We start from the raw sequence: 24,132 nt of genomic DNA on the forward strand, positions 1-24,132 counted from the left end.
AGCGGAGGGGGTAACCGGCGGTCCTTTCCGGTGTCTGGGCACAGTTGAAGAAACGACCAAGGAACTGAGAGTCGCTCTTGAGGTGAGTTCGAGACGATGTAGGAAGAGTGTTGCTGGGATCACTTTCCTGCGGGCTAGAGGTCTGGGGTCTTGAGGGAGACCTGGGCAAGATTTTGGATTCCGGACTCCCTGTCGATCATTATTAATAGAGCTGTACGGGCGCCCCAAGTTTGAAGCTGAGCTACGCTCCCCTGGAGGTGGCCAACCGTGCATCGGTCAGTTCTCTCTCTCTCTCTCACTATAAACTCAGCCAAGTGGTAGCTAGCATCGGCCAGTTCTCCCGAGAGTTACAGTTCCGCTGCAGATGGCTATTTGCTGGCGGTCCCAAGGGAAGGAGTGGACTGGGATTGCTGGGGGTCTAAGGCGTGGGAGTTGAGGGAAGAGAACTCCTTTTCTGGTCTCAGTTTCCCGGACTGTGATGGGACGGCGGGCGATACTAGATTGTCCAGTCGTCCATCGCCACTTTCTTTTCACCTGACATCCACTTCCCTCTCGGGGTGGGTACAGGGCTTCACGTTTTCCTGCGTGGAGCTTCGGGATCCGGCAGTCATAGATTCACATTCTGATTGTGCTGCTAATTCTGTGAACTTGGGGCTTGAGGGGGCCTTGAGGCAGTTGGGTGTTAATGTTTTCTTATGAAGATGTTCAAACTTATATGAAAGTGAGAGAAGAAATAGGAATTCCTGTCACCCAAATCTACAAATTATTATTTTGGCCATACTTGCTGTATTTTGTGTGTGTGTGTGTGAGAGGGAACCTGGCCCTGTCGCCTAGGCTGGAGTGCAGTGGCACGATCTTGGTTCACTGCACCTGGTTCCGCCTCCCTGGTTCAAGTGCTTCTCCTGCCTCAGCCTCCCGATAAGCTGGGACTACATGTGCGCACCACCACGCCGAGCTAATTTTTGTATTTTTTTTTTTTTTTTTTTGAGACGGAGTTTCACTCTTGTTACCCAAGCTGGAGTGCAATGGCGTGATCTCGGCTCACCGCAACCTCCGCCTTCTGGGTTCAGGCAATTCTCCTGCAACAACCTCCTCAGTAGCTGGCATTACAGGCATGCGCCACCATGCCCAGCTAATGTTTTTGTATTTTTAGTAGAGACGGGGTTTCACCATGTTGACCAGGATGGTCTTGATCTCCTGACCTCCTGATCCACCCGCCTCAGCCTCCCAAAGTGCTGGGATTACAGATGTGAGCCACCGCACCAGGTGTATTTTTATTTCTTAACTTAAAGAGATTAAAACAAATCCTAGGCATCATGACACTTCATGATTGTCAAAAGACAAAGTTACAACACATGTAGTGAGAAGATCTTAGTTGGCATTTATTTGCAAATCTAGAATGAGACATCTAATACTGGAAAATGGCATGAGTGTTCCAATAAGCTGAGCAGAGGAGGAGGTTGTTTTCAGAGACAAAGGGCTGAGAAAAGCAGAAACAGAAAACAGAATGCTACTTGGTTAAACTGATTAACTTGATTAAATTTCTAAATTAAGCTAGGCGCGGTGGCTCCTGAGGCGGGTGGATCACCTGAGGTCAGGAGTTCGAGACCAGCCTGACCATGGAGAAACCCCGTCTCTACTAAAAATACAAAATTAGCTGGGTGTGGTGGTGCATGCCTGTAATCCCAGCTACTTGGGAGGCTGAGGCAGGAGAATTGCTTGAACCGGGACCTGGGAGGCAGAGGTTGCAGTAAACCGAGATTGCGTCACTGCACTCCAGCCTGGGCTACAGAGCGAGACTCCATCTCAAAAAAAAAAAAACTGTTCCCCCTTCCACTCCAGTTTGTTTTTTTCTTGGTGAAATCAATTCAGTGAAGAAACTTAAGTCTAGTTCTGTTGATCATCCCACCATCTGAATTTGTCCGTTTGCTTTTTCTGTGGTCTTATTTTACTTGTTTCTGTCTCTTTTTTTGTTTTAAACTATTTAAAAATAGAGATAAGGTCTTGCTATATTACCCAGATTGGCCTCAAACTCCTGGGCTTAAATGCTCCTCCTGTCTTGGCCTCCCAAAGTGCTGTGCCAAGATTACAGATTTGAGCCATTGAACCTGGCCTCATTTTACTTGCTTCTTTACGCCAGGGATCAGCTAACTATATTCTGCCACCAAATCCAAATCCTGCCAGCTACCTGTTTTAAAAATCAGCATTGGCCAGGAGCAGTGGCTCATACCTGTAATCCCAGCACTTGGGGAGGTGGAGGCAGGTGGATCGCCTGAGGTCGGGAGTTGGAGACCAGGCTGTTCTCGAACTCCTGACCTCAAAGTCCTGACCTCAGGTGATCCACCCACCTTGGCCTCCCAAACTGCTGGGATTACAGACATGAGCCACTGCGCCTGGCCTTTATTTTCTTTGAGACTGGGCCTCACTGTGTTGGCCAGGCTGGAGTGCAGTGGTTTGATCATGGCTCACTACAGCCTCAACCTCCTGGGCTCAAGTGATCCTCCTGCCTTGGCCTTCCAAAGTACTGGGATTACAGGTGTGAGCCATCAGCACCAGCCAGCCACGTTATTGGCTGAACATTATTCGTGGCTGAATAATGTTCCTTTGCCCAGGATATACTTATCTTGCTCATCTGTTCTTCAGTTGGTATATATTTGTGTTGTTTCCACTTTGTTTGTTTGTTTTTGAGATGGAGTTTTGCTCTTGTTGCCCAGGCTAGACTGCAATGGTGGGATCTCGGCTCATTGCAACCTTTGCCTCCTGGGTTCAAGTGATTCTCCTGTCTCAGCCTCCCAAGTAGCTGGAATTACAGGCATGTGCCACCATGGCCAGCTAATTTTGTATTTTTAGTAGAGAGGGGTTTCTCCATGTTGGTCAGGCTGGCCTTGAACTCCCAACCTCAGGGCCTCCCAAAGTGCTAGAATTACAGGCATGAGCCACCGTGCCCGGCCTTCCACTTTTTACCTTTTATAAATAATACTGCTAGCAACATTTGTATACAAGTTTTTGTGTGGACATATGTTTTTATTTCTATTGGCAGTGAAATTGCTGGCTCAAAAGGTGACTCTGTGTAATCTTTTGAGAAACTGTGACTTTTCCAAAATGGCTATACCATTTTACATTTCTACCACCAATCATGAGGGTTCCAGTTTCTCCGTTTCTACACCAGCACTTATTATTATCTGTCTTTTTGATTTTAGTCATTCTAGTTGGTATGAACTGGTATCTTTTACCGTCCTTATTGGCCATTTGTAGAACTTTGAAGAAATGTATATTCCAGTCCTTTATCTTTTTTTGCTGTGTTGCCCTGGCTGGAGTGCAGTGGTGCGATTTCGACTCACTGCAACCTCTGCCTCCTGGGTTCAAGCAATTCTCCTGCCTCAGCCTCCTGAGTAGCTGGGATTACAGGCACGCGCCACCATGTCCAGCTAAGTTTTTGTATTTTTAGTAGAGACGGGGTTTCACCGTGTTGACCAGGATGGTCTCGATCTCTTGACCTTGTGATCCACCCGCCTCGGCCTCCCAAAGTGCTGGGATTACAGGCTTGAGCCACTGCGCCCGGCTCCAACTAGGTTTTTAAAAAGTTTTTTGTAGAGATGGGGTCTTGCTGTGTTGCCCACAGCAAGTTCAAATCTGGTCGCAAACTCCTGGCTGCTGCTGCTTTATTTATTTATTTTGGTAGAGTCACAGTTTCACCATATTGCCCAGGGCGGTCTTGAACTCATGGGTCCAAGTGATCCTCTTGCCTTGGCCTCCCAAAGTGCTGTGTCCAGGTGTGAGCCAGAACCACCAGCAGATATCTGACTTTTTTTTTTGAGATGGAGTCTTGCTCTGTCACCCAGGCTGGAGTGCAGTGTCGTGATTTCGGCTCACTGCAACGTCCACCTCCTGGGTTCAAGCGATTCTCCTGCCTTAGCCTCCCAAGTAGCTGGGACTACAGACATGCACCACTACACCTGGCTAATTTTTGAAATTTTAGTAGAGATAGGGTTTCACCGTATTGGCCAGGCTGGTCTTGAACTCCTGACCTTGTGATCTCCCTGCCTCAGCCTCCCAAAGTGCTGGGATTCCAGGTGAGAGCCCAAGCACCCGACCAAGCTATCTGACTTTTTAACTGCTACCTGTTTTTGTTCAGCCTGCAAACTAAGAATGGCTTTTAACATTTTTACATAACTGGTAAAAATCAAAAGAATGAACTTGGTGACCTATGACAATTAGATGTGATTCTGTGTCACGGTCTATAAATACAGTTTAATTGGAACACAGCCATGCCTATTTGTGTGTCTGTGGCTGCTTTTATGCTGCAGGGGCAGGGTGGAGTATTTACAGGGGCTGTTTGGCCTGCAAAGTTGAAAACAGTTACTCTCCGGCCCTTTTTTTGTTATTCCCTCCTATGGAATCCGGAAATTGAATGTAAAGGCCTGATTAAATTTCAGTTCCGCTATTGGGTGACTACTTCAGAGCTGGTCCCTTCATTGTTGTGTACTGCCTAGGTGTCCGATTTCATGGGGTGGCAAAATTCATCCAAACTTCAGGGAGCATTATATACTGAATACCGCCCAGATTCATATGGCCTCAACGTGATTGTATTTGGAGGTAGAGCCTTTATGGAAATAATTAAGGTGAATGGGTGGGGCCCTAATCTGATGGATTGATCGGTGTCCTTATAAAAGGAGGAGGCTGGGCACGGTGGCTCATGCTTGTAATCCCAGCACTTTGGGAGGCCGAGGCAGGTAGATCACCTGAGGTCAGGCATTCGAGACCAGCCTGGCCAACATAGCAGAACCCTGTCTCTACTAAATAGACAAAAATTACCTGGGCCTGATGGCGGATACCTGTAATCCCAGCTACTTGGGAGGCTGAGGCAGGAGATCATTGAACCAGGGAGGTGACTGCAGTGGGCCGAGATCGTGCCGCCGTACTCCAGCCTGGGTGACAGAGTGAGACTCCCCTCAAAAAAGAGGAGACGCCAGAGAGCTATTCCTCTGCCACTGAAGGTAGCCATCTGCAAACCAGGAGGAGGGCGTCTCCAGAACCCCACCATGCTGGCAGCCTGAACGTAGACCTCCAGCCTCAGGAACTGGAGGAAATGGGTCTATTGTTTGAGCCACCCAGAGTGGTATTTTGTTATGGCAGCCATCGAAAACCGCATCGTAAAGCTCCAACCTTGTCGCTTCCAGTAGCAAGAATTAGCATCCTGTGAATATCCAGGCCCCACCAGCCTCTCCCTTAATGCCATCCATCAACAGTCGTTGCCTGAGTCAGCTGTTTCACCAGAGGTTACAAAAGGGCGCTTCTCCTGTTCTTTCATTCCTCTTACACTTAGAGTCTGAACACAGTTTGGTTTTTGTCTTGAGTCATGTCCAAGAAGCAGTTGAAGAGAGGGACTTAATCAAACTTTTATTCTGAAAAGCCCCCAAGGCTGTGGTCTGACTAAGGAAGGGACCAGTTTCTCCAAGCCTCCATTTTCCTACCTCTTAAATGGGCAAGGCCGGGTGCAGTGGCTTCATGCCTGTAATCCCAGCACTTTGGGAGGCCGAGGCAGGTGGATCACCTGAGGTCAGGAGTTCGAGACCAGCCTGGCCAACAAGGCGAAACCCTGTCTCTACTACAAATACAAAAAATTAGCCAGGCATGGTGGTGGGCACCTGTAATTCCAGCTGCTTGGGAGGCTGAGGTAGGAGAATCGCTTAAACCCAGGAGGCGAAGGTTGCAGTGAGCTGAGGTTGCGCCACCGCACTCCAGCCTGGGCGAAAAGAGCAGAACTCTGTCTCAAAAAAATAGAAAATTTAGCACCAGAATTACTGAAATTACTGAGATGTGATGAAGGAGAATGCACTCTGGATTGCAAAGGCTGCAAATAAAGGAAAGGATAGGCCTTTTTGTCTGCAATTGTGAGTTTCCTGGGAGGACTGACAGTTGCCACATAGTTAAGAGGAATGTCTCCAGAGCCTGGCTTTCTAGGTCTGAGTCCCAGCTCTGCCACATCCCAACTGGGAGACACTGTGAGTCTGTCTCCTGCCCTGGGAGGTGGGGATGATGCCGACATCAGTTGCTCCTGCTCTGCGCCTGTTTCCTCTGAAATGCCAGTGACAGCAGATGGCAGCAGTTCTGCTTTCTATTTTGAAATTGGACCTACCAAAGAGACAATATAGCATGGGAGAGCGAGAGCTCAGCTTCTGGGGTTTGTAAATCCTGAACCTGGCTATTCTTGAACCCTAGGTTGGAGGCACTCATGCTTTCTGGTCTCAGGATCTTAAAAATCATTGAGTTTTAAAAATCAAAGAGTTTTCCGGGTGCAGTGGCTCACGCCTGTAATCCCAGCACTTTGGGAGGCCAAGGCAGGCAGATCACTTGAGGTCAGGAGTTTGAGACCAGCCTGGCCAACATGGTGAAACCCTGTTTCTACTAAAAATATAAAAATTTAGCCTCGGGATTATTCTTTATTATCACCCAGCAAAGAAAAAATTGCTCCCTTACCCTGTGACCCAGTGGGTCACACCTTTAATCCCAGCAGTTTGGAAGGCTGAGGCAGGAGGATCACTTCAGGTCAGGGGTTTACCAGCCTGGGCAACATAGCGAGACCCCATCTCTACAAAAAAATTAAATTAGCTTAGCTATTGGGGAGGCTGAAGTGGGAGGATCACTTGAGCCCAGGAGGTCAAGGCTGCAGTGAGCCGTGATGACACCACTGCACTCCAGCCTGGGAGACAGAGCAAGACCCTGTCTCTAGAAAAATTAATAATTTTAGGCTGGGTGCGGTGGCTTATGCCTGTAATCCTAGCACTTTTGGAGGCGTAGGTGGGTGGATCACCTGAGGTCGGGAGTTCAAGACCAGCCTGACAATCATGGAGAGACCCTGTCTCTACTAAAAATACAAAATTAGCCAGGTGTGGTTGTGTACGCCTGTAATCCCAGCTACTCGGGAGGCTGAGGCAGGAGAATCGCTTGGACCCAGGAGGTGGAGGTTGTGGTGAGCCAAGATCACACCATCACACTCTAGCCAGGGGAACAAGAGCGAAACTCCGTCTCAGAAAAAAAAGAAAGTTTTAAATGCTCCCACTCTAGCTGTTTCTCTCATTTTGGAGGGAAAATGTCCTTATCTATGTAGAAACCTCAGTTCTTGGCCACAAAAGCAAGCAAGCTCATCTCTGGGAAAGCAGAGGTGCCCAGAGCCAAATACCGCAGAGAGTCAAGGCAGTTGACGACTAAGAATAGCGTGGGGAATGTGTCCATGAAAAGGTCAACATGACCTTCATGAGTGGCAGCTGGGGGGGCTGGGGAGCGGGTGGCAGGTGAGCGAGGGGAGGCAACAGGTGCTGGATGCTCACTGTGAAGCTTGTGGGTCAGGGGAAGTCGGAGGAGGAGCCTGGCGGGTAGAGGGGAGCCTGGGTGAAGTTTGATCAAGGTCCCCTTCTGCCAGCAGCCCCGGTGGCCTCGAGGGCCACACTGATCAAGAAGGGGCGTGAGGGAGATGTTTAGGGTGATAGGAAGGTTCTGTATCTCCACAGGGTCATGATCACAAGGGTGTATACATTTGTCAAAACGCATTTAACCTGTAAAGGCTTTGCACTGATTCTGTGTAAATATACTTAAAACCCAAAGTGTGGCTTCTGAGAAGACGCCAGTAGGGGGAGAGAGAGCTCCGTAGCTCCCAGAGGTTTGTGTGTTTCAAGTTGTGAATGGGAAAGGCAAGTTTTTCAAAGCAACCAGAAGGGGGCGATAGAGATGAAGTTGCTTTTTACAGAGGTGGGACCCTTGGTTGTGCTCCCCGTCCCAAATTCTGGATCCTACTTGCAGCCTACTTGAGAGCAGGTGACAATTGTTCCTGAATGCAGCTAATATGTGTAATGTGGAGCCTTTTGTCTGCAAGTGTTCTTTTTATTTATTCACTTATTTTTTGAGACGAGTCTCTATCACCCAGACTGGAGTGCATTGGTAGAATCTTGGCTCACTGCAACCTCCACCTCCTGGGTTCAAGCAATTCTTGTGCCTCAGCCTCTCATGTAGCTGGGATTACAGGTGCACACCACCATGCCTGGCTAATTTTTGTACTTTTGGTAGAGACAGGGTTTCACCATGTTGGCCAGGCTGGTCTCGAACTCCTGACCTCAAGTGATCAGCTTACCTCAGGCGTGAGCCACGGTGCCCAGCCTGCAAGTGTTCTTTGGTTTGTTTGTTTGTTTGTTTGTTTGAGATGGAGTCTTGCTCTATCTCCAGGCTGGAGTGCAGTGGCGTGATCCTGGCTCTCTGCAACCTCCGCCTCCCAGGTTCAGGCAATTCTCCTGCCTCAGCCTCCCGAGTAACTGGGACTACAGGCTCGAGCCACCATGCTCAGCTAATTTTTGTATTTTTAGTAGAGGTGGGTTTTTACCATGTTGGCCAGGATGGTCTTGATCTCTTGACCTTGTGATCTGCCTGCCTTGGCTTCCCGAAGTGCTGGGATTACAGGCGTGAGCCACGGTGCCCAGCCCAAGTGTTCTTTAAAATGTATCATTGTATGCACCTGTAGATTTCCTGTGCCTACCTGGTATTGAGGTCTCAAGCATTATGATTTAAAGATCCTCACATGATGCTAGTCTGTTGGATCTGAGGGCTGTCAGTCACCACGTTTTAGTACATTCAGCAGCCTTTGAGTCTCCTCTAGGATACATAACACTGCTGTGAAAGTCCTGGCCCATGCTCCCTGCAGATCTCTCTGGGAATTACTTTGGGGCACATGTACCACAGTGCAGAATCACATACACCTACATACACCTGCTTACCAAAGTACCGCCAGCCTGTGTTCCAGGGTGGCTGACACTGTCCACGTCCCAGCATCATTGCCTAATGGTTCCTGTGATCCCCACAGGGCCACCAAGCTTTGATCTTACCCATCTTTCAAAATTTGGCTGGCCAGCCTGCTGATAGGTGTAAACTATCACTATAGATTTCATTAGAAGATTTCATTTCAGCATCTCTCCATATGTGTGTTGGGCTTTTGAGTTTCTTCTGCCTCTTCATAGCTTTTGCTCATTAAGTAATTTTGTCACCCAGGCTCCAAGGCAGTGGAGCAGTCTCAACTCACTGCAGCCTCCACCTCCCCAGGCTCAGACAATCCTCTAACCTCAGACTCCTGAATAGCTGGGACTATAGGCATGTGCCACCACGCCTGGCTAAGTAAGTTCTGTAGTTTTCGTAGAAATAGGGTTTTGCCAAGTTGCCCAAGCTGGTGTCCATCTTCCGAGCTCAGGCGATCCGCCTACCTTGGGCTCCCAAAGTGACAGGATTACAGACATGCGCCACCAAGGCTGAGGCAGAAGAATTGCTTGAACCTGGGAGGCGGAGGTTGCAGTGAGCCGAGATTGCACCACTGCACTCCAGCCTGGCGACACAGCGAGTCTCCATCTCAAAAAAAATTGTTTTTTATTTGTAGAGATGGCGTCTAGCTATATTGCTTAGGCTGGTCTTGAACTCCCAGCCTTAAGCAGTGTTCTTGCCTTGGCCTCGCAAAGGGCTGAGATTACAGGCATGAACTACGGCACCCAGCCTCTTTTACTCATCTTTCTATCGGAGTGGCTGCTACTTTCTTCTTGATTTGCTGGAGTTTTTGTGTACCATCAGTTCTGTTATAATGCTTATTTTGAAAGTGTGAATTTATTCCAATGCAATTGATATATTAGGGCACAATTTGAGCATAACACCAATAACACATTTGCTTACACACATCCAAGGTGAATCCAGGAAACTGCACTCTGCTATAAGTGTGTGTGTAGGAAAACACAAAGCACACATACGCGGCACTCCTAACAAATAATATCACCACAGTTCCCGGGGTGTTAGAGCCACACCCATCCACATCTGGTACTAGGACTTTCCATCAGATCTCAGATAACCCTCCTTCCACCACATCACAGTGATTCACACGGTGCTCCCTCCACCCCACACCCATTGCCACAACAAACTTCAAGTCTTTGTCAAGGTCGTGTGCCATATTTTTTGGAGTATGTTGGTATGTCTTAACCACTTCACCCGTTTGAAACTGTTCTCTCCTTTTGTATTCTGTTCCAGTCTTTCTTTAAGCATCACTGATAAAGTTTATGAGGACTGCGACAGTCCTGTTGTCTCCGTAAGCCTGCAGGGCTTTGCCTATTGTCGTGATTTCTGTGAATGCATGCATTATCGTAGAACTGACCATTTTAGATGCTAGTTGTTGGCCTGGCGCGGTGGCTCATGTCTGTAATCCCAGCACTTTGGGAGGCCGAGGCGGGTGGATCACCTGAGGTCAGGAGTTCGAGACCAGCCTGGCCAACATGGTGAAACTTCATCTGTACAAAAAAAAAGTACAAAAAAATTAGCTGGGTGTGGTGGCACATGCCTGTAAATCCCAGCTACTCAGGAGGCTGAGTCAGGAGAATTGCTGGAACCTGGGAGGTGAGGGTTGCAGTGAGCTGAGATCATGCCATTGTACTCCAGCTTGGGCAACAGAGGGAGACTCCGTCTCAAAAAAAAAAAATTTTTTTTTTTTAAAGATGGGGTTTCACCATGTTGGCCAGGCTGGTCTTGAACTCCTGACCTCAGGTGATCCACCCACCTCGGCCTCCCAAAGTGCTAGGATTACAGGTGTGAGCCACTGCGCCCAACCAAAAAAAAAAAAATTTTTTTTAAGGTTGGTCAAGTGAAGCAGTGGAAGTGGAGAAGTAACAAATCTGTAACTGGTTGGGATGGATTAGGTGTAAACACCACTGCACTCAGCCCAGCCTCTAACCATGTTTTAAATGCACATACCCTTTGAGCCAGTGATTCCACTTTTAAAATTTATCTTAAAAGCAGGGTTGGGTGCAGCAGCTCACACCTGTCATCCTAGCATTTTGGGAGGCCAAAGCAGGAGGACCCCTTGAGTACGGGAGTTCAAGACCGACCTGGACAACATAGCAGGACCCCGTCTGGGTAAAAAATTAGCTGGGCATGGTGGTGCATGCCTGCATTCCCAGCTACTATGGTGGGAAGATCACTTGAGCCCAGGAGTTTGAGGCTGCAGTGAGCTCTGATTGTGCCACTGCACTCAGCCTGGGTGGCAGAGTGAGACCCTGTCTTAAAAGGAAGAAAAAACAATTTATCTGAAAAACGTCCTTGCTCACATGCTAGACATTGGGTACCAAGCTGCTTTGTTGTCATAGTGGACAAGGATTTGACTTACTTCTGTCCCTCCCTCCCTCCCTTCCCCCCTTCCCTCCCTCTCTCCTTCCTTCCTCCTCCCTCCCTCCTTTCTCTCTCTCTCTTTCTTCCTCTAACCCTCGGGGAACTGTGGTGACATCCTTGTCTATATGACAAAGCAGAGTGGTATCCAATGTTTAGCATGCATGCCTGTCACAGGCATCAAATCCGAGGCTTGCGTCCATGCAGGGGTGAATCTGTAGCAACATACAGACCGAGGACATACCTGCCGGACTGATGGGAAATGATGGCTAAGTAGGACTGGGGATTCCTCACCATTACTTTTTTTTTTTTTTTCGAGACGGAGTTTTGCTCTTGTTACCCAGGCTGGAGTGCAATGGCGCGATCTTGGCTCACCGCAACCTCCGCCTCCTGGGTTCAGGCAATTCTCCTGCCTCAGCCTCCTGAGTAGCTGGGATTACAGGCACGTGCCACCATGCCCAGCTAATTTTTTGTATTTTTAGTAGAGACGGGGTTTCACCATGTTGACCAGGATGGTCTCGATCTCTTGACCTCGTGATCCACCCGCCTCGGCCTCCCAAAGTGCTGGGATTACAGGCTTGAGCCACCGCGCCCGGCGACTCCATCTCTTAAAAAAAAAAAAAAAAAAAAAAAAGGAATGAAGTACTGCCACATTCCACAAAGCGGATTAAAGTTGAATTTGAAAGCATGCTTAATTAAAGCCACCAGACATAAAAGGACAAACAGTAGCCAGTCATCCTGGCGGGCACCTGTAATCCCAGCTACTCAAGGCTGAGATGAGAGGATCCCTTTGAGTTTGAGAGGTCAGGGCTGTAGTGACCTGTGATCATACCACTGCACTCCAGCCTGGGCAACAGAGCAAGACCTTGTCTCAAAAAAATTAAAAAGGCAACCTAAAAGGACAAATATTGTGTGATTCAACTTATATAAAATGTTCCGAGTGGTAAGTCTAGACAGAGACAAAATAGCGGAGTGGTTGCCCTGGGCTGGGGTTGGAGAGAGAACTGCTAATGAGCCGCTTTCTTATGGGGGTGATGAAAATGTTCTGCAATTAGTTTTAAATACACTGAAACCACTTTATTTTTATTTATTTATTTTGAGACAGAGTCTTGCTCTGTCTCCCAGGCTGGAGTGCAGTGGCGTGATCTTAGCTCACTGCAATCTCTGCCTCCTGGGCTCAAGCAATTCTCGGTGCCTCAGCCTCCCTAGTAGCAGGGATTACAGGCAGGTGCCACCACACCCAGCCTAAAACCACTTTAATAGTGTGAATTTTACGGTGTGTGAATTGTGTCTCAATAAAGTCATTTAAAAGGTGGGGTTGCACTCACGTGTGGGGAATGATGACCAGGGAGGTATCAAAGTAGGGTGGCAGAATGTTGACAGCTGCTGGACCCCAGGATTTGGGTACATAGGGGTTCCTTATACTATTCTGGTTTTGTATGTGTTTGAAAACTCACAGAATAAAAAAGTTTTATTTTTTGAATTGAGCTCCAGGGTTCCGGGGCTTGCTTTTCCACCTTTGCCTGCAGTGAGAGTGGAGGTAGCTCTTCCCCTAGACAGAGCCCTACTCTGACCTGCTCTCTGATTGGCTGATCTGAGATGCAATCACAGCCACTATATCCAATCGCTAGTGGACTGGCAAACACTGAATGGTTCAAGCTGGGCTAAGTGCCCAGGCTTGAGCCAATCACTGGGCTTGTCCTCTCCTTGGCCACAATCGAGCCTGCAGATATGGGAGGGGAAGGGAAGGCGGAGTGGATTCATCAGTAGTGGCCCCCTTGGCGTCTTTTTTTCCCCCTTCTCCGTTAAATGGCACAGCCACCACCCCAGCTATTCTGAAGTAGTGGCTAGAATTTGAATCCTGGCCTCCTGCCCTTTTACCTTCAAAGAATTTTGTTGTTAAAGGTGCTATTTTAGGCCGGACGCGGTGGCTCACGCCTGTAATCCCAGCACTTTGGGAGGCCGAGGCGGGTGGATCACTAGGTCAAGAGATCGAGACCATCCTGGTCAACATGATGAAACCCCGTCTCTACTAAAAATACAAAAAATCAGCTGGGCATGGTGGCGCGTGCCTGTAATCCCAGCTACTCAGGAGGCTGAGGCAGGAGAATTGCCTGAACCCAGGAGGCGGAGGTTGCGGTGAGCCGAGATCGCGCCATTGCACTCCAGCCTGGCAGAGACGGAATACCCTGCAGGAAAAAAAAAAAAAAAAAAAAAGTGCTATTTTAGTATCTAAACGAGTCTAGGTGAGTCTCCCTGGAGGAGGCCTGGCGACCACATGCCCTCCCTCTCCTCCACCTCACCCCGTCTCCGCCTCCGCTTTCCCATCGAGGAGGCAGATGAGCTCTGGGGACTGTAGAGGTCGTCCCTGTGCTGCCTGCCTCGGGTCACCACAATCCCGCAACTTTCCCTTCCTTCCTCCCTAGGATGACGCGGCACGGCAAGAACTGCACCGCGGGGGCTGTCTACACCTACCACGAGAAGAAGAAGGACACAGGTGGGGGACTGGGGCGGGGTGCGGATGTGTCTCGGAGTCACCATCTCCCCTCGCGCCGAGGTTTTGCTTCCGCTGTGTCCCTGTCTCTCTCCTGCCCCCAACATACGCGGATGGCCATGACCACGTAAGCCATAGCCGGGTGATCCCACGCCCCCGTGTGGCCTGGCGCTGTGTTCCCTGCCTTCTGCGCATGAACTAACTCCTCCCAACAGAGCGTCAGGGAGCGCCGTGTTGTTACCCTATGTTCCAGAGGAAGAAACTGAGGCCCAAATAGGGACAGGCACTCGAGCTTGGTAACAGCCAGAAGACTGGAGGGGAGTCATAAGTCAGCCCCTCCACCGAGCTGCCACTCAGTGTGACCAGGCCTGTCTGCCTCTCACGTACGCTCCAGGGTTGACACCTCCCTCTGGGTTCAGCCTGTTGCCCCAGCACACAGACAACAGCTCCTGAATGCCTGTTTCTCTCTGTGTCCCCCACCCCCACCGCGGCGTTGTCTCTGTCCTCTCTCCCGGGCTTTGGAGAGGGGCAGGTCTCCTGTTGCTCTGCCCCTCCATCACTCTGCCCATCTCTGTCCCCAGCGGCCTCAGGCTATGGGACCCAGAACATTCGACTGAGCCGAGATGCTGTGAAGGACTTCGACTGCTGTTGCCTCTCCCTGCAGCCCTGCCACGATCCTGTTGTCACGTGAGCTGGGGTCAGGGGTGGGTGGGGAGGGGCAAGGGAACCACCAGGAGGAGGCTGTGTGTGGATCTGGCCACCAGCACAGGCAGGGAACCCTGGAGGAGTAATTTATCCTCAGAGCCTCCGTGTTCTCACCTGAGACAGGGGCATGATCCTAGTGTCTTTTTCATAGTGTGGAACATATGGAAAGGGACATGTTCCTAATGGGGTGCAGGGCTCTTGGAGCATTGCTGAGGCCACCACAGAAGGTCTTCAGGAGCACTTCCCATGACCTGCCTCTGATGGTAGTGCAAAAGCTTAACAGGTGCTGAGTCTAGGTGCTAAATACGTGCTCAATTAGTGGTATATTTTATAGAAGACACTAATGATCAGGGCCCCCAAGGCCACCTTCAGGTCCTTTTTTTTTTTTTTTTTGAGACAGAGTCTTGCCGTCACCCAGGCTGGAGTGCAGTGTCACGATCTCGGCTCACTATAACCTCCGCCTCCCAGGTTCAAGCAATTCTCCTGCCTCAGCCTCCTGAGTAGCTGGGATTACAGGTGCCCACCAACACACCTGGCTAATTTTTGTATTTTTAGTAGAGACAGGGTTTCACCGTGTTGGTCAGGCTAGTCTCAAATGCCTGACCTCGTGATCCACCTGCCTCAGCCTTTTTTTTTTCTTGAGATAGAGTCTCATTTTGTTGCCCAGGCTGGAGTGCATTGGTGATATCTTGGCTCACTGATCTGCCAGGCTCAGGTGATCCTCCCGCCTCTGTGCACCCCCATGGCCTCCCCTGTGTCCCCCCCGCCACCGAGTAGCTGGGACCACAGGTGTGCACTACCACACCTGGCCTTTTTTGTTTGCTTTTTGTAGCAAGGGGCTCTCGCTTTGTTGCCCAGGCTGGTCTCGAACTCCTGGCTGCAGCAGTATGTGTCTCACATTGTTGCTGGGAGAATGAAGCACTTTCCCTGCAACTCTATTGGGAGAGGACAGCTAGAAGCTCAAATCTGGTCTCTGCTAGATTCTGCCCCATGTGCCTGTTTCCTTTGCTGATTTTAATCTACATTCTTTCACCATGAGTATGACAGCTTTGCTGAGTTCTGTCAATTCCAGCAAATGACCGAGCCTGGGGCTGATCATGGTGGCTCCTGCCTAAAATCCCAGCAAGTTGGGAGGCTGAGGCGGGAGGATCACTTTCTTATTGCACCCTTTCTTTGCAGCCCAGATGGCTACCTGTATGAGCGTGAGGCCATCCTGGAGTACATTCTGCATCAGAAGAAGGAGATCGCCCGGCAGATGAAGGTGACGGAGATGGGGAGAGGGAGGCACAGGCAGGCAGGAGCTTTGGAGTCTGAGCTCACAGGCAGAGCCATTCAGGGCCCTCCACTCTCAGTTCTTTTTTCCCTCTGGGCCTTTGCCCGTGCTGTTACCTCTTCCTGGTGCACCGTTCCCCTCCTGCTCCCGCTAAATCCTCCTCACCAGAGTGTAGCCCAGGTGCTGCCTCCTCTGAGCTCCTGCCAGTCCCTTGGATCTGCCCCAGTCCCCTCTTCTCTTGGCACTTGGCATAGCTGTAACTCTACATGTGGCTGTCTGGCACATGCCCACTTCCCCCCTAGACTGCGGTTCTTCCCACCCTGTGGCCTAGGTTCTTAGTAAAGATGAGCTACACGGGCCGGCACTGTGGCTCACGCCTGTAATCCCAGCACTTTGGGATGCTGAAGTGGGTGAATCACCTGAGGTTGGGAGTTTGAGACCGGCCTGGCCAACAGGGAGAAACCCCGTCTCTACTAAAAATAAAAGTTAGCTGGGTGTGGTGGCGCATGCCTGTAATCCCAGCTACTCGGGAAGCTGAGGCAGGAGAATCGCTTGAGCCCAGGAGACGGAGGTTACTGTGAGCCAAGATCGTGCCACTACACTCCAACCTGGGCAACAAGAGTGAAACTCCATCTCAACAACAAAAAATGGTGTGCTAAATGAATCGACATCACCTCATTTTTCTGGGCCTGTTTCATCATCTGTAAAACGGACTGACAGAGCCAAATCAGAGGCTGCAGCAGGGCACCTGGGAGGTGCACGCAGGTGAACATTCTCAAGGTGTTTACTGGGAGTCTGGCCTGGCCTTCCATGTGCAAAGCCATTTGATGGGTAGGAGGGGCCCTGTTTACCCCCATGTTTGAGGCACAGTGGGTCTGTCCCCCTCTTCCCCTGCCTGGATTGCTGATGCTCAGGAGACACTACAGGTCACGTCCTTGTTGGGCTCTTTGTCCTGAGCAAGTGGCTCCCCCTGCGCCTGTGTCCCCCCCACAACCTGGTGGCCGTGTCGGAGGCCCTCCTCACTCAGCTGTGTGGCTCAGGGTGATCTCGCACTGCAGCACCGACTGGGCACCTGCTGTGTGCCAGGCAAGGCTGAGCACGGGACGTCACTCCTCACGTCCGTACTCACTGCCCAGCCATAGATGTGGGCTCCTCCACATTTCCTTGGGTCTGGAGCATGCACTGTATAATAAACCTAATTGGCCAGCAGGTGGCATTCATTGAACACTCAGCTGAGTGCCAGGTGAGGCTGTGTGCTTTGAACACTCATCTTGTGTAACCCTTCAGTGAGCAGCCGACGTAGGTCGCCATTGTTAGCCCGTTTTACAGATGAAGAAACTGAGGCCTGGAGAGGTCATAGTGCTCACTCAGGCCACAGAAGTGACAGATGGGCTTTGAGCCCTGGCACTCTGGATGTACAGCACAGTAAGGTTCACACCCGCCCAGGCAGTCATCACCTCTGACCGCCTCCATCAGATGGTCCCCTGTGTGGGCCTCAGTTTACCTACCTGTGAAATGGGAAGAAGATACCTGCAACCCCTTAGGGTGGTCCAAACGCAGCCCCACGGGCAGATGCTCAGCCCACTTTCCCCTCCCGGCAGGCCTATGAGAAGCAGCGTGGCGCCAGGCGGGAGGAGCAGAAGGAGCTTCAGCGGGCGGCCTCTCAGGATCACGTGCGGGGCTTCCTGGAGAAGGAATCGGCCATCGTGAGCCGGCCCCTCAATCCTTTCACAGCCAAGGCCCTCACGGCCACCAGCCCAGGTGACTCGGAGTGGGCTTGCGGTGGGGGGTGGGGGGCGAGCCGCGGGCTGGGCATGTGGGGGTGGGGCGGCATCTGAGTCCCTTCCTTCCCCCACAGATGATGCCCAACCCGGGACCAGCGTGGGTCCCCCAAGTAAGGACAAGGACAGAGTGCTGCCCAGCTTCTGGATCCCGTCGCTGACACCCGAAGCCAAGGCCACCAAGCTGGAGAAGCCGGTGAGCACCCACGGTGCCAGAGCGCCAGGGGTCCCCCAGCGTCCTCCCCTCCCGCACGGGGACCGTGCACCCTCCACCTGCGCCAGCCCTGCCTGCTGAGCCCTCCTCTCTCTGCCCCTTGCAGTCCCGCACGGTGACCTGCCCCATGTCGGGGAAGCCCCTGCGCATGTCGGACCTGACGCCTGTGCACTTCACGCCGCTCGACAGTTCGGTGGACCGCGTGGGGCTCATCACACGCAGCGAGCGCTACGTGTGCGCCGTGACCCGCGACAGCCTGAGCAACGCCACCCCCTGCGCTGTGCTGCGGCCCTCGTGAGTCACCTGGGAGGGGAGGGAAGGGAAGGGACCACCCAGGAACCTGTGGGGCGGGCCGGCCTTGGGGCCAGTAGGTCTCCTCTGATCGGAGTGTCCCGCCCTCGCCCTCACCGCAGTGGGGCTGTGGTCACCCTTGAATGCGTGGAGAAGCTAATTCGGAAGGACATGGTGGACCCTGTGAGTGGAGACAAACTCACCGACCGCGACATCATCGTGCTGCAGCGGGTGAGAGCCCCACCCCTCCCCTTCCCCGAGCTCTCCAAGGCCCCGCCCCCTTCCTCGTGCTCTCCTAGGCCCCGCCTCCTCCAGACTTTTTCGAAGGCCCCGCCCCTACCCTGCCTCCAGCCCTCCTAGGCTCCACCTGCGGTCGCCTCGCCCCCGCCCCAACTCCTACTCCTTAGCCTGCAACCCGCTTCACCTTAACCCGCTTAGGGATCCCCACCACCTCCTGGAGCCCCGCCAGTCACCCCCGGGCCGGCCTCCACCTCCCACTTCTTTCTACCTCCCCCAGGGCGGTACAGGATTCGCGGGCTCGGGAGTGAAGCTGCAAGCAGAGAAATCGCGGCCGGTGATGCAGGCCTGAGTGCGCACGGGAGACCAAATAAACCAGCTTGGGTGCGCAGAAACGTGGCGCCTTCATTCGCGGCATGGGCGCCCCGGGGACAGGGCAGGCGAGGAAGCCGGGCCGCGCAGGCAGCGCTCCGACAGCACACGCTGGAGTTTGAAAGAGCCGGCTAAGCATATTGAACGTGGTCTCACGTCAAGAACAAAATCTAGCCGGGCTCGGTGGTTCACGCCTATAATCCCAGCACTTTGAGAGGCCGAGGCTCGTAGATCACTTGAGGTCAGGAGTTCGAGACTAGCCTGGCTAACATGGTGAAACCGTCTCTACTAAAAATACAAAAATTAGCTGGGTGTGGTGGCGCATGTCTGTAATCCCAGCTACTCGGGAGGCTGAGGCAGGAGAATCTCTTGAATCTGCACTCCAGCCTGGTTAACGAGCGAGACTCTGTCTCAATCAATCAATCAATCAATCCCTAGAGTCCTTTGTTAGGGCTCCCGGAGTCAGGCCAAGTTTGAAGTACAGGAAATACCCAGGAGCGGGTCTTCCGGGCTGCCATGTGATTCGACCCACAAAGGAAATGAAGTTTTGTGAGAAAGCGCACAGCACCCTGACTGGGAAAGGCGGTCAGGAGCGCCGCCCTGCACCTGTGGCTGCTTGAAGGTGAAGGGAAGAGGAAACCGCAAGTGCAAAGGCCCAGAGGGAGCAACGCACTTTGCAGATTTAAGGAGCAGAGGACGCGCAGGGGAGAGCGGGGGAGACAGGGCAGAGTGGAGACCAGGAACCGGCGCCAGCTGGTGGCCTCAGACTTCACTGGGAATGTAAGGGCTGCCCTTACGGCTTTGTTTTTAATGACCATCAAGTCACAAAAGCAGCCGCTGAGCAGTGTGAAAAACGGCACAGAGACAAGCAAAGATGAAAAGAATAAAGAGCGTGTGCCTGCCTCACTGAGCAGGGCTACCTAGGTTCTGTCCTTCCTGGTCTTTATGTGAGCACACATGAGGTTTCAACCAAAGTGAGATAGCAATACACACAGCGTCCTGTTCAGAGAGCAATCCTTTCCCACCCCGGAGGCCGCAGTGCAGTGGTGCAATCACAGCTCACTGCAGACCCCCAAATAGCTATGACTGTTTTCTGTTTTGAGACAGAGTCTTGCTCTTGCCCAGGCTGGAGTGCAGTGGTGTGATCTTGACTAACTGCAACCTCCAACTCCCAGGCTCAAGCAGTTCTCCTGCCCCAGCATCCCGAGTAGCTGGGGCCACCACGCCTGGCTAATTTTTGTATTTTTAGTAGAGACAGGTTTGTGCCATGTTGGCCAGGCTGGGCTCAACTCCTGACCTCAAGTGATCCACGTGCCTCAGCCTCCCAAAGTGCTGGCGTTACAGGTGTGAGCCACCGCGCCAGGTCTGACAGTCTTCTTAGCTAATACCCAGGTGGGATTCAAAGGACTGGGATGTGGCCAAGGGCCGGGAAGTGTCCCTTAACTGTTGTCTGGCCGAGCCACAGCTCATACATCCGGCTGCAGGAAAAGATTTGCCAGGATGGCGGTTTGTGTCATCCTTGCACACTGGGGAGCCCCAAAAGCTGGTGTTTGCTCCCCCAGGTCCTTCGAGGACATTCTCTTGGTCCCTAAGAATGCTTATGCCCCATCCCTGAGCCCCACGCCTTTGGCAGCTGCCCAAGGTGCCAGACGTTTCAAGAGCCCTTGCCACCTGGGCTGTCAATCTTCAGGCCCCTTGAGTCCCCGCCACAGCCCTGTGGGAGGGATGCCCATACCCATTTCACAGAATAGGCCATGGGGGCTGACGGCACAACTTGAGCAGTATCACACATGCTCGAGGGAGTGACAGAAGCCAGGTTCACCCAGGAGCCAGCTGCCTCTGAGAACCCCCCCAGACTCAGTCCTGGACTTCCCCCATCCTTCAGACACTCCCTCCCCCAGAGGCCCACTGACCTGTCCACCTCTGCAAGCTCCCACCCCACCCGTCCATACCCAGAGTTCCATGTCATGCCCTTTCCTTCAACATCCCAAATCCTCGTCCTCTTTCCCAAACCCCTCAACCATCCGAGTCCTTCCAGTGTTCTCAGCCCTCTATGAACCCCAATCTTGTTCACGTGTTGCACAGATCACCTTCGCCCCAAATAACAACTTGAAGGGTTTCTAATCTTGCACCTGTGTTTTCCCAAAGGAACCTAATTCCCACTCTGTTCACAGACCCATTTTTGGGGGGATGGGGTGGGAGGTCAAGGTCCTGCTCCAATCTTTTTTTTTTGGGTTGGAATCTCAATCTTTTGCCAGGCTGGAGCACAGTGGCGTGAGCTCAGCTCCTGCCTCAGCCTCTTGAGTAGCTGGGACTACAGCAGCGCCACCATGCCCGGCTCTTTTTTTTGTATCTTTAGTAGAGACAGGGTTTCGCCATGTTGGCTAGGCTGATCTTGAACTCCTGACCTCAAGTGATCCACCTGCCTTGGCCTCCCAAAGTGCTGGGATTACAGGCTGAGTCACTGCACCATGTTCTGTCATTGAAGCTTCTAAGGTACTTGGAGAGGACGCAAGAGTGGAAACACAGCTTCAGTCATAGCAGAAGAAAGAGACAGGAAGACAGACAAACCTTGTCTTTGATGAGCAGTTTCCTTAGATACTGGTCTAAAGTTCAGAGCAAGACCGGGGCGTGGTGGTGCTGATGGCAGGCGTGCTCACCAAGGCTCCAGCTTTGAGAGGTTCAAACACAGCGCTTCAGAAAGCTGTCGCAGTTACTCGTAAGGATGTAAAAAAATGAGCAGGGGCCCGGGCGCATTCTCTACTAAAAACACAAAAATCAGCCAGGTGTGGGGATGCACCTCTGTAATCCCAGCTACGAGGGAGGCTGAGGCGGGAGAGCTGGTTGAATCCGGGAGGAGGAGGCTGCAGTAAGCCGAGATAGCACCCACTGCACTCCTGCCTGTAGAAGAGAGCAAGACCTCGTCTCAAAAAGATAAAAAAATAAAAACAGCAAGATTTATTCTGCCAGCCCACAGGTGAAACTGTAGGATCCAGAAACAAAGCCTTGGTTGCCAGGGTAGGGGAAGGAACTGACCCCGAAGTGGGGAGTAGCGAGAAAGACTCGGGGGAGCAGAAGGAACAATTCAGAGTTTGATTGGGGTGGTTACGTGACCCTGGTTTGTCAGAACTGGTAGAACTATTCACTAAAAGGAGTGGATTTTACTGTGTGAAGTTTTTAAATGTAAAAAAGGAGCTGGGAGAAGGAGATTTCATGTTAAAAAGTAGATTTCCTTTTTTTTTTTTTTTTTTTTTCCTTTTTTTGAGACAAAGTTTCACTTTTGTTGCCCAGGCTGGAGTGCAATGGCACAATGTCCGCTCACTGCAACCTCCGCCTCCTGGGTTCGAGCAATTCTGCCTCAGCCTCTTGCCGAGTAGCTGGGACTATAGGCATGTACCACCATGCCTGGCTAATTTTTGTATTTTTAATAAAGATGAGGTTTTGCCATGTTGGTCAGGCTGGTCTTGAACTCCTGACCTCAGGTGATCTGCCTGCCGCCTTGGCCTCCCAAAATGCTGGGATTACAGGCGTGAGCCACCATGCCCGGCCCTTCAGTTTCTTTTTTTGAGATGGAGTCTCACTCTGTTGCCCAGGCTGGAGTGCAGGGGCACAATCTCCCAGCTCACTGCAACCTCTACCTCCCGGGTTCAAGCTATTCTTCTGACTCAGCCTCCCAAGTGGCTGGGATTACAGGCACTCACCACCACACCTGGCTTTATTTTGTTTTGTTGAGATGGAGTCTCACTCTGTAGCCAGGCTGGAGGGCAGTGGCGCAATCTCAGCTCACTGCCACCTCCGCCTCCCAGATTCAAGAGATTCTCCTGCCTCAGCCTCCCAAGTAGCTGGGATTATAGACATGCGCCACCACGCCTGGCCAAGGGTTAATTTTATGGCCTGTGAATTGTAGCTCAGCTTTTAAAATATCAGAAGCTCTGACATCAGTTAGAAGCTCCACCTGGCTGCCTGGCTCCCATCAACAGCATAGGGGTTTGATCTGCTGATCTGGAAGTGGGGAGGTCACCAACGGAAGAACTAAAAGCAAAGCCAGTTCAAAAGGTTCTTCTGACAAGCGTTGGTCAGGATGTTGAGAAACGGGGACTTGTCTACCAAGCTGGTGGGCAGGTCACCTGGGGAAATGAACTGGCAATATCTATTAACGCTAACAAATGTGCTCCACTGCTTCACTCCTGTGTATGTACCCCAAGGACATGCAAACATGCTCAGCAAAACACCAGCTAGGATGGCCGGGAGCAGTGGCACATGCCCACATTTTCATAAAAGGGTACGAGGATCACTTGATCCCAGGAGTTTAAAATCAGCCTGGACAACATGGTGAAACCCCATCTCTACTAAAAATACAACAATTAGGCCGGGCGCGGTGGCTCACACCTGTAATCCCAGCACTTTGGGAGGCCGAGGCAGGCAGATCACAAGGCCAGGACATCGAGACCATCCTGGCTAACACAGTGGAACCCTGTCTCTACTAAAAATACAAAAAAATTAGCTGGGGATGGTGGCAGGGGCCTGTAATCACAGCTACTTGGGAGGCTGAGGCAGGAGAATTGCTTGAACCCGGGGGATGGAGGTTGCAATGAACCAAGATCGTGCCACTGCACTCCAGCCTGGTGACAGGGGGAGACTCTGTCTCAAAAAAACAAAAAAAAAATTTAGCTGGGCATGGTGACACACACCTATAATCTCAGTTACTAGGGAGGCTGAAGTATGAGAATCGCTTGCAGTGAGCTGAGAGAGTGCCACAGCACCCTGGCCCGAGTGGCAGAGTGAGGCTGTATCTTAAAAAACGCAGACCGGGCACGGTTGCTTACGCCTGTAATCCCAGCATTTTGGGAGGCCTGATGGGTGGATCACTTGAGGAGTTCAAGACTAGCCTGGCCAACATGGTGAAACCCCATCTCTACTAAAAATACGAAAAATTAGCTGAGCGTGGTGGTGGGCACCTGCAGTCACAGCTGCATGGGAGCCTGAGACAGGAGAATCGCTTGAACTTCGGAGGCAGAGGTCGCAGTGAGCCGAGATTGTGCCACTGCCCTCCAGCCTGGGCGACAGAGCAAGACTCCGTCTCAAAAAAAAACAAACCAACCAACCATGAGCCAGGATGTTCACAGAAGCTTCATATGTAACGGCCCCAAGCTGGAAAAAGCCCCAAAGTGTATCAGCGGTAGGATGGTGAACAGCGTTTGGCTGACTGTGGCGTACCATACAGCAGGGGAAAAGAAGGAATGGTCTCTCAAATGCATCTGAGTGCCACAGCATGACTCCATTTCTGTAAATTAACAGGTAAAACTAGGCCGTTAGCAATCAGAATACTGGTTATCTTTGGTTCGGGGTAATATCTGGGTCCTCCTAGAGGCCGATAGGCTTTCCTTTTTTTTTTTTTTTTTTTTTTTGAGACAGAGTCTCGCTCTATTGCCCAGGCTGCAATGGGAATGCAATGGCAAGATCTTGGCTCATTGCAGCCTCTACCTCCCAGGTTCAAGTGATGCTCATGCCTCAGCCTCCCAAGTATCTGGAACTACAGGCATGTACCATCATGCCTGGCTAATTTTTGTATTTTTAGTAGAGACGG

General features: G+C 51.5%; 1 protein-coding gene and 1 long non-coding RNA gene across 2 annotated transcripts in view; both read left to right on the forward strand.

The window, feature by feature from the left end:
* Positions 1–18,568, forward strand: NOSIP (nitric oxide synthase interacting protein). Its single transcript, XM_032264602.1, has 9 exons — positions 1–82; positions 13,605–13,675; positions 14,254–14,359; positions 15,557–15,638; positions 17,252–17,411; positions 17,509–17,627; positions 17,752–17,939; positions 18,059–18,167; positions 18,454–18,568. The coding sequence occupies exons 2-9, from the start codon at positions 13,606–13,608 to the stop codon at positions 18,523–18,525; spliced, it is 906 nt and encodes a 301-aa protein (XP_032120493.1). The 5' UTR covers positions 1–82; position 13,605; the 3' UTR covers positions 18,526–18,568.
* LOC116540827 overlaps positions 6,885–24,132 on the forward strand; it is a 21,626-nt gene continuing 4,378 nt past the window's right edge. Inside the window, exon 1 of the long non-coding RNA XR_004264596.1 lies at positions 6,885–6,961. This is a non-coding gene — a long non-coding RNA (uncharacterized LOC116540827). The remainder of the gene's footprint in view (positions 6,962–24,132) is intronic.

The sequence above is a fragment of the Sapajus apella genome, unplaced genomic scaffold (genome assembly GCF_009761245.1).
Source record: "Sapajus apella isolate SASKATOON/1434 unplaced genomic scaffold, GSC_monkey_1.0 scaffold144, whole genome shotgun sequence".
Lineage (NCBI taxonomy): Eukaryota > Metazoa > Chordata > Mammalia > Primates > Cebidae > Sapajus > Sapajus apella.

What these genes read in the sequence shown, in the direction of transcription:
- NOSIP (XM_032264602.1), top strand. Translation starts at nt 13,606, where the DNA reads ATGACGCGGCACGGCAAGAACTGCACCGCGGGGGCTGTCTACACCTAC. An exon ending in CCACCAAGCTGGAGAAGCCG is followed by an intron (nt 17,628 to 17,751) that starts GTGAGCACCCAC and finishes TGCCCCTTGCAG; the next exon opens with TCCCGCACGGTGACCTGCCC. An exon ending in TGCGCTGTGCTGCGGCCCTC is followed by an intron (nt 17,940 to 18,058) that starts GTGAGTCACCTG and finishes CCCTCACCGCAG; the next exon opens with TGGGGCTGTGGTCACCCTTG.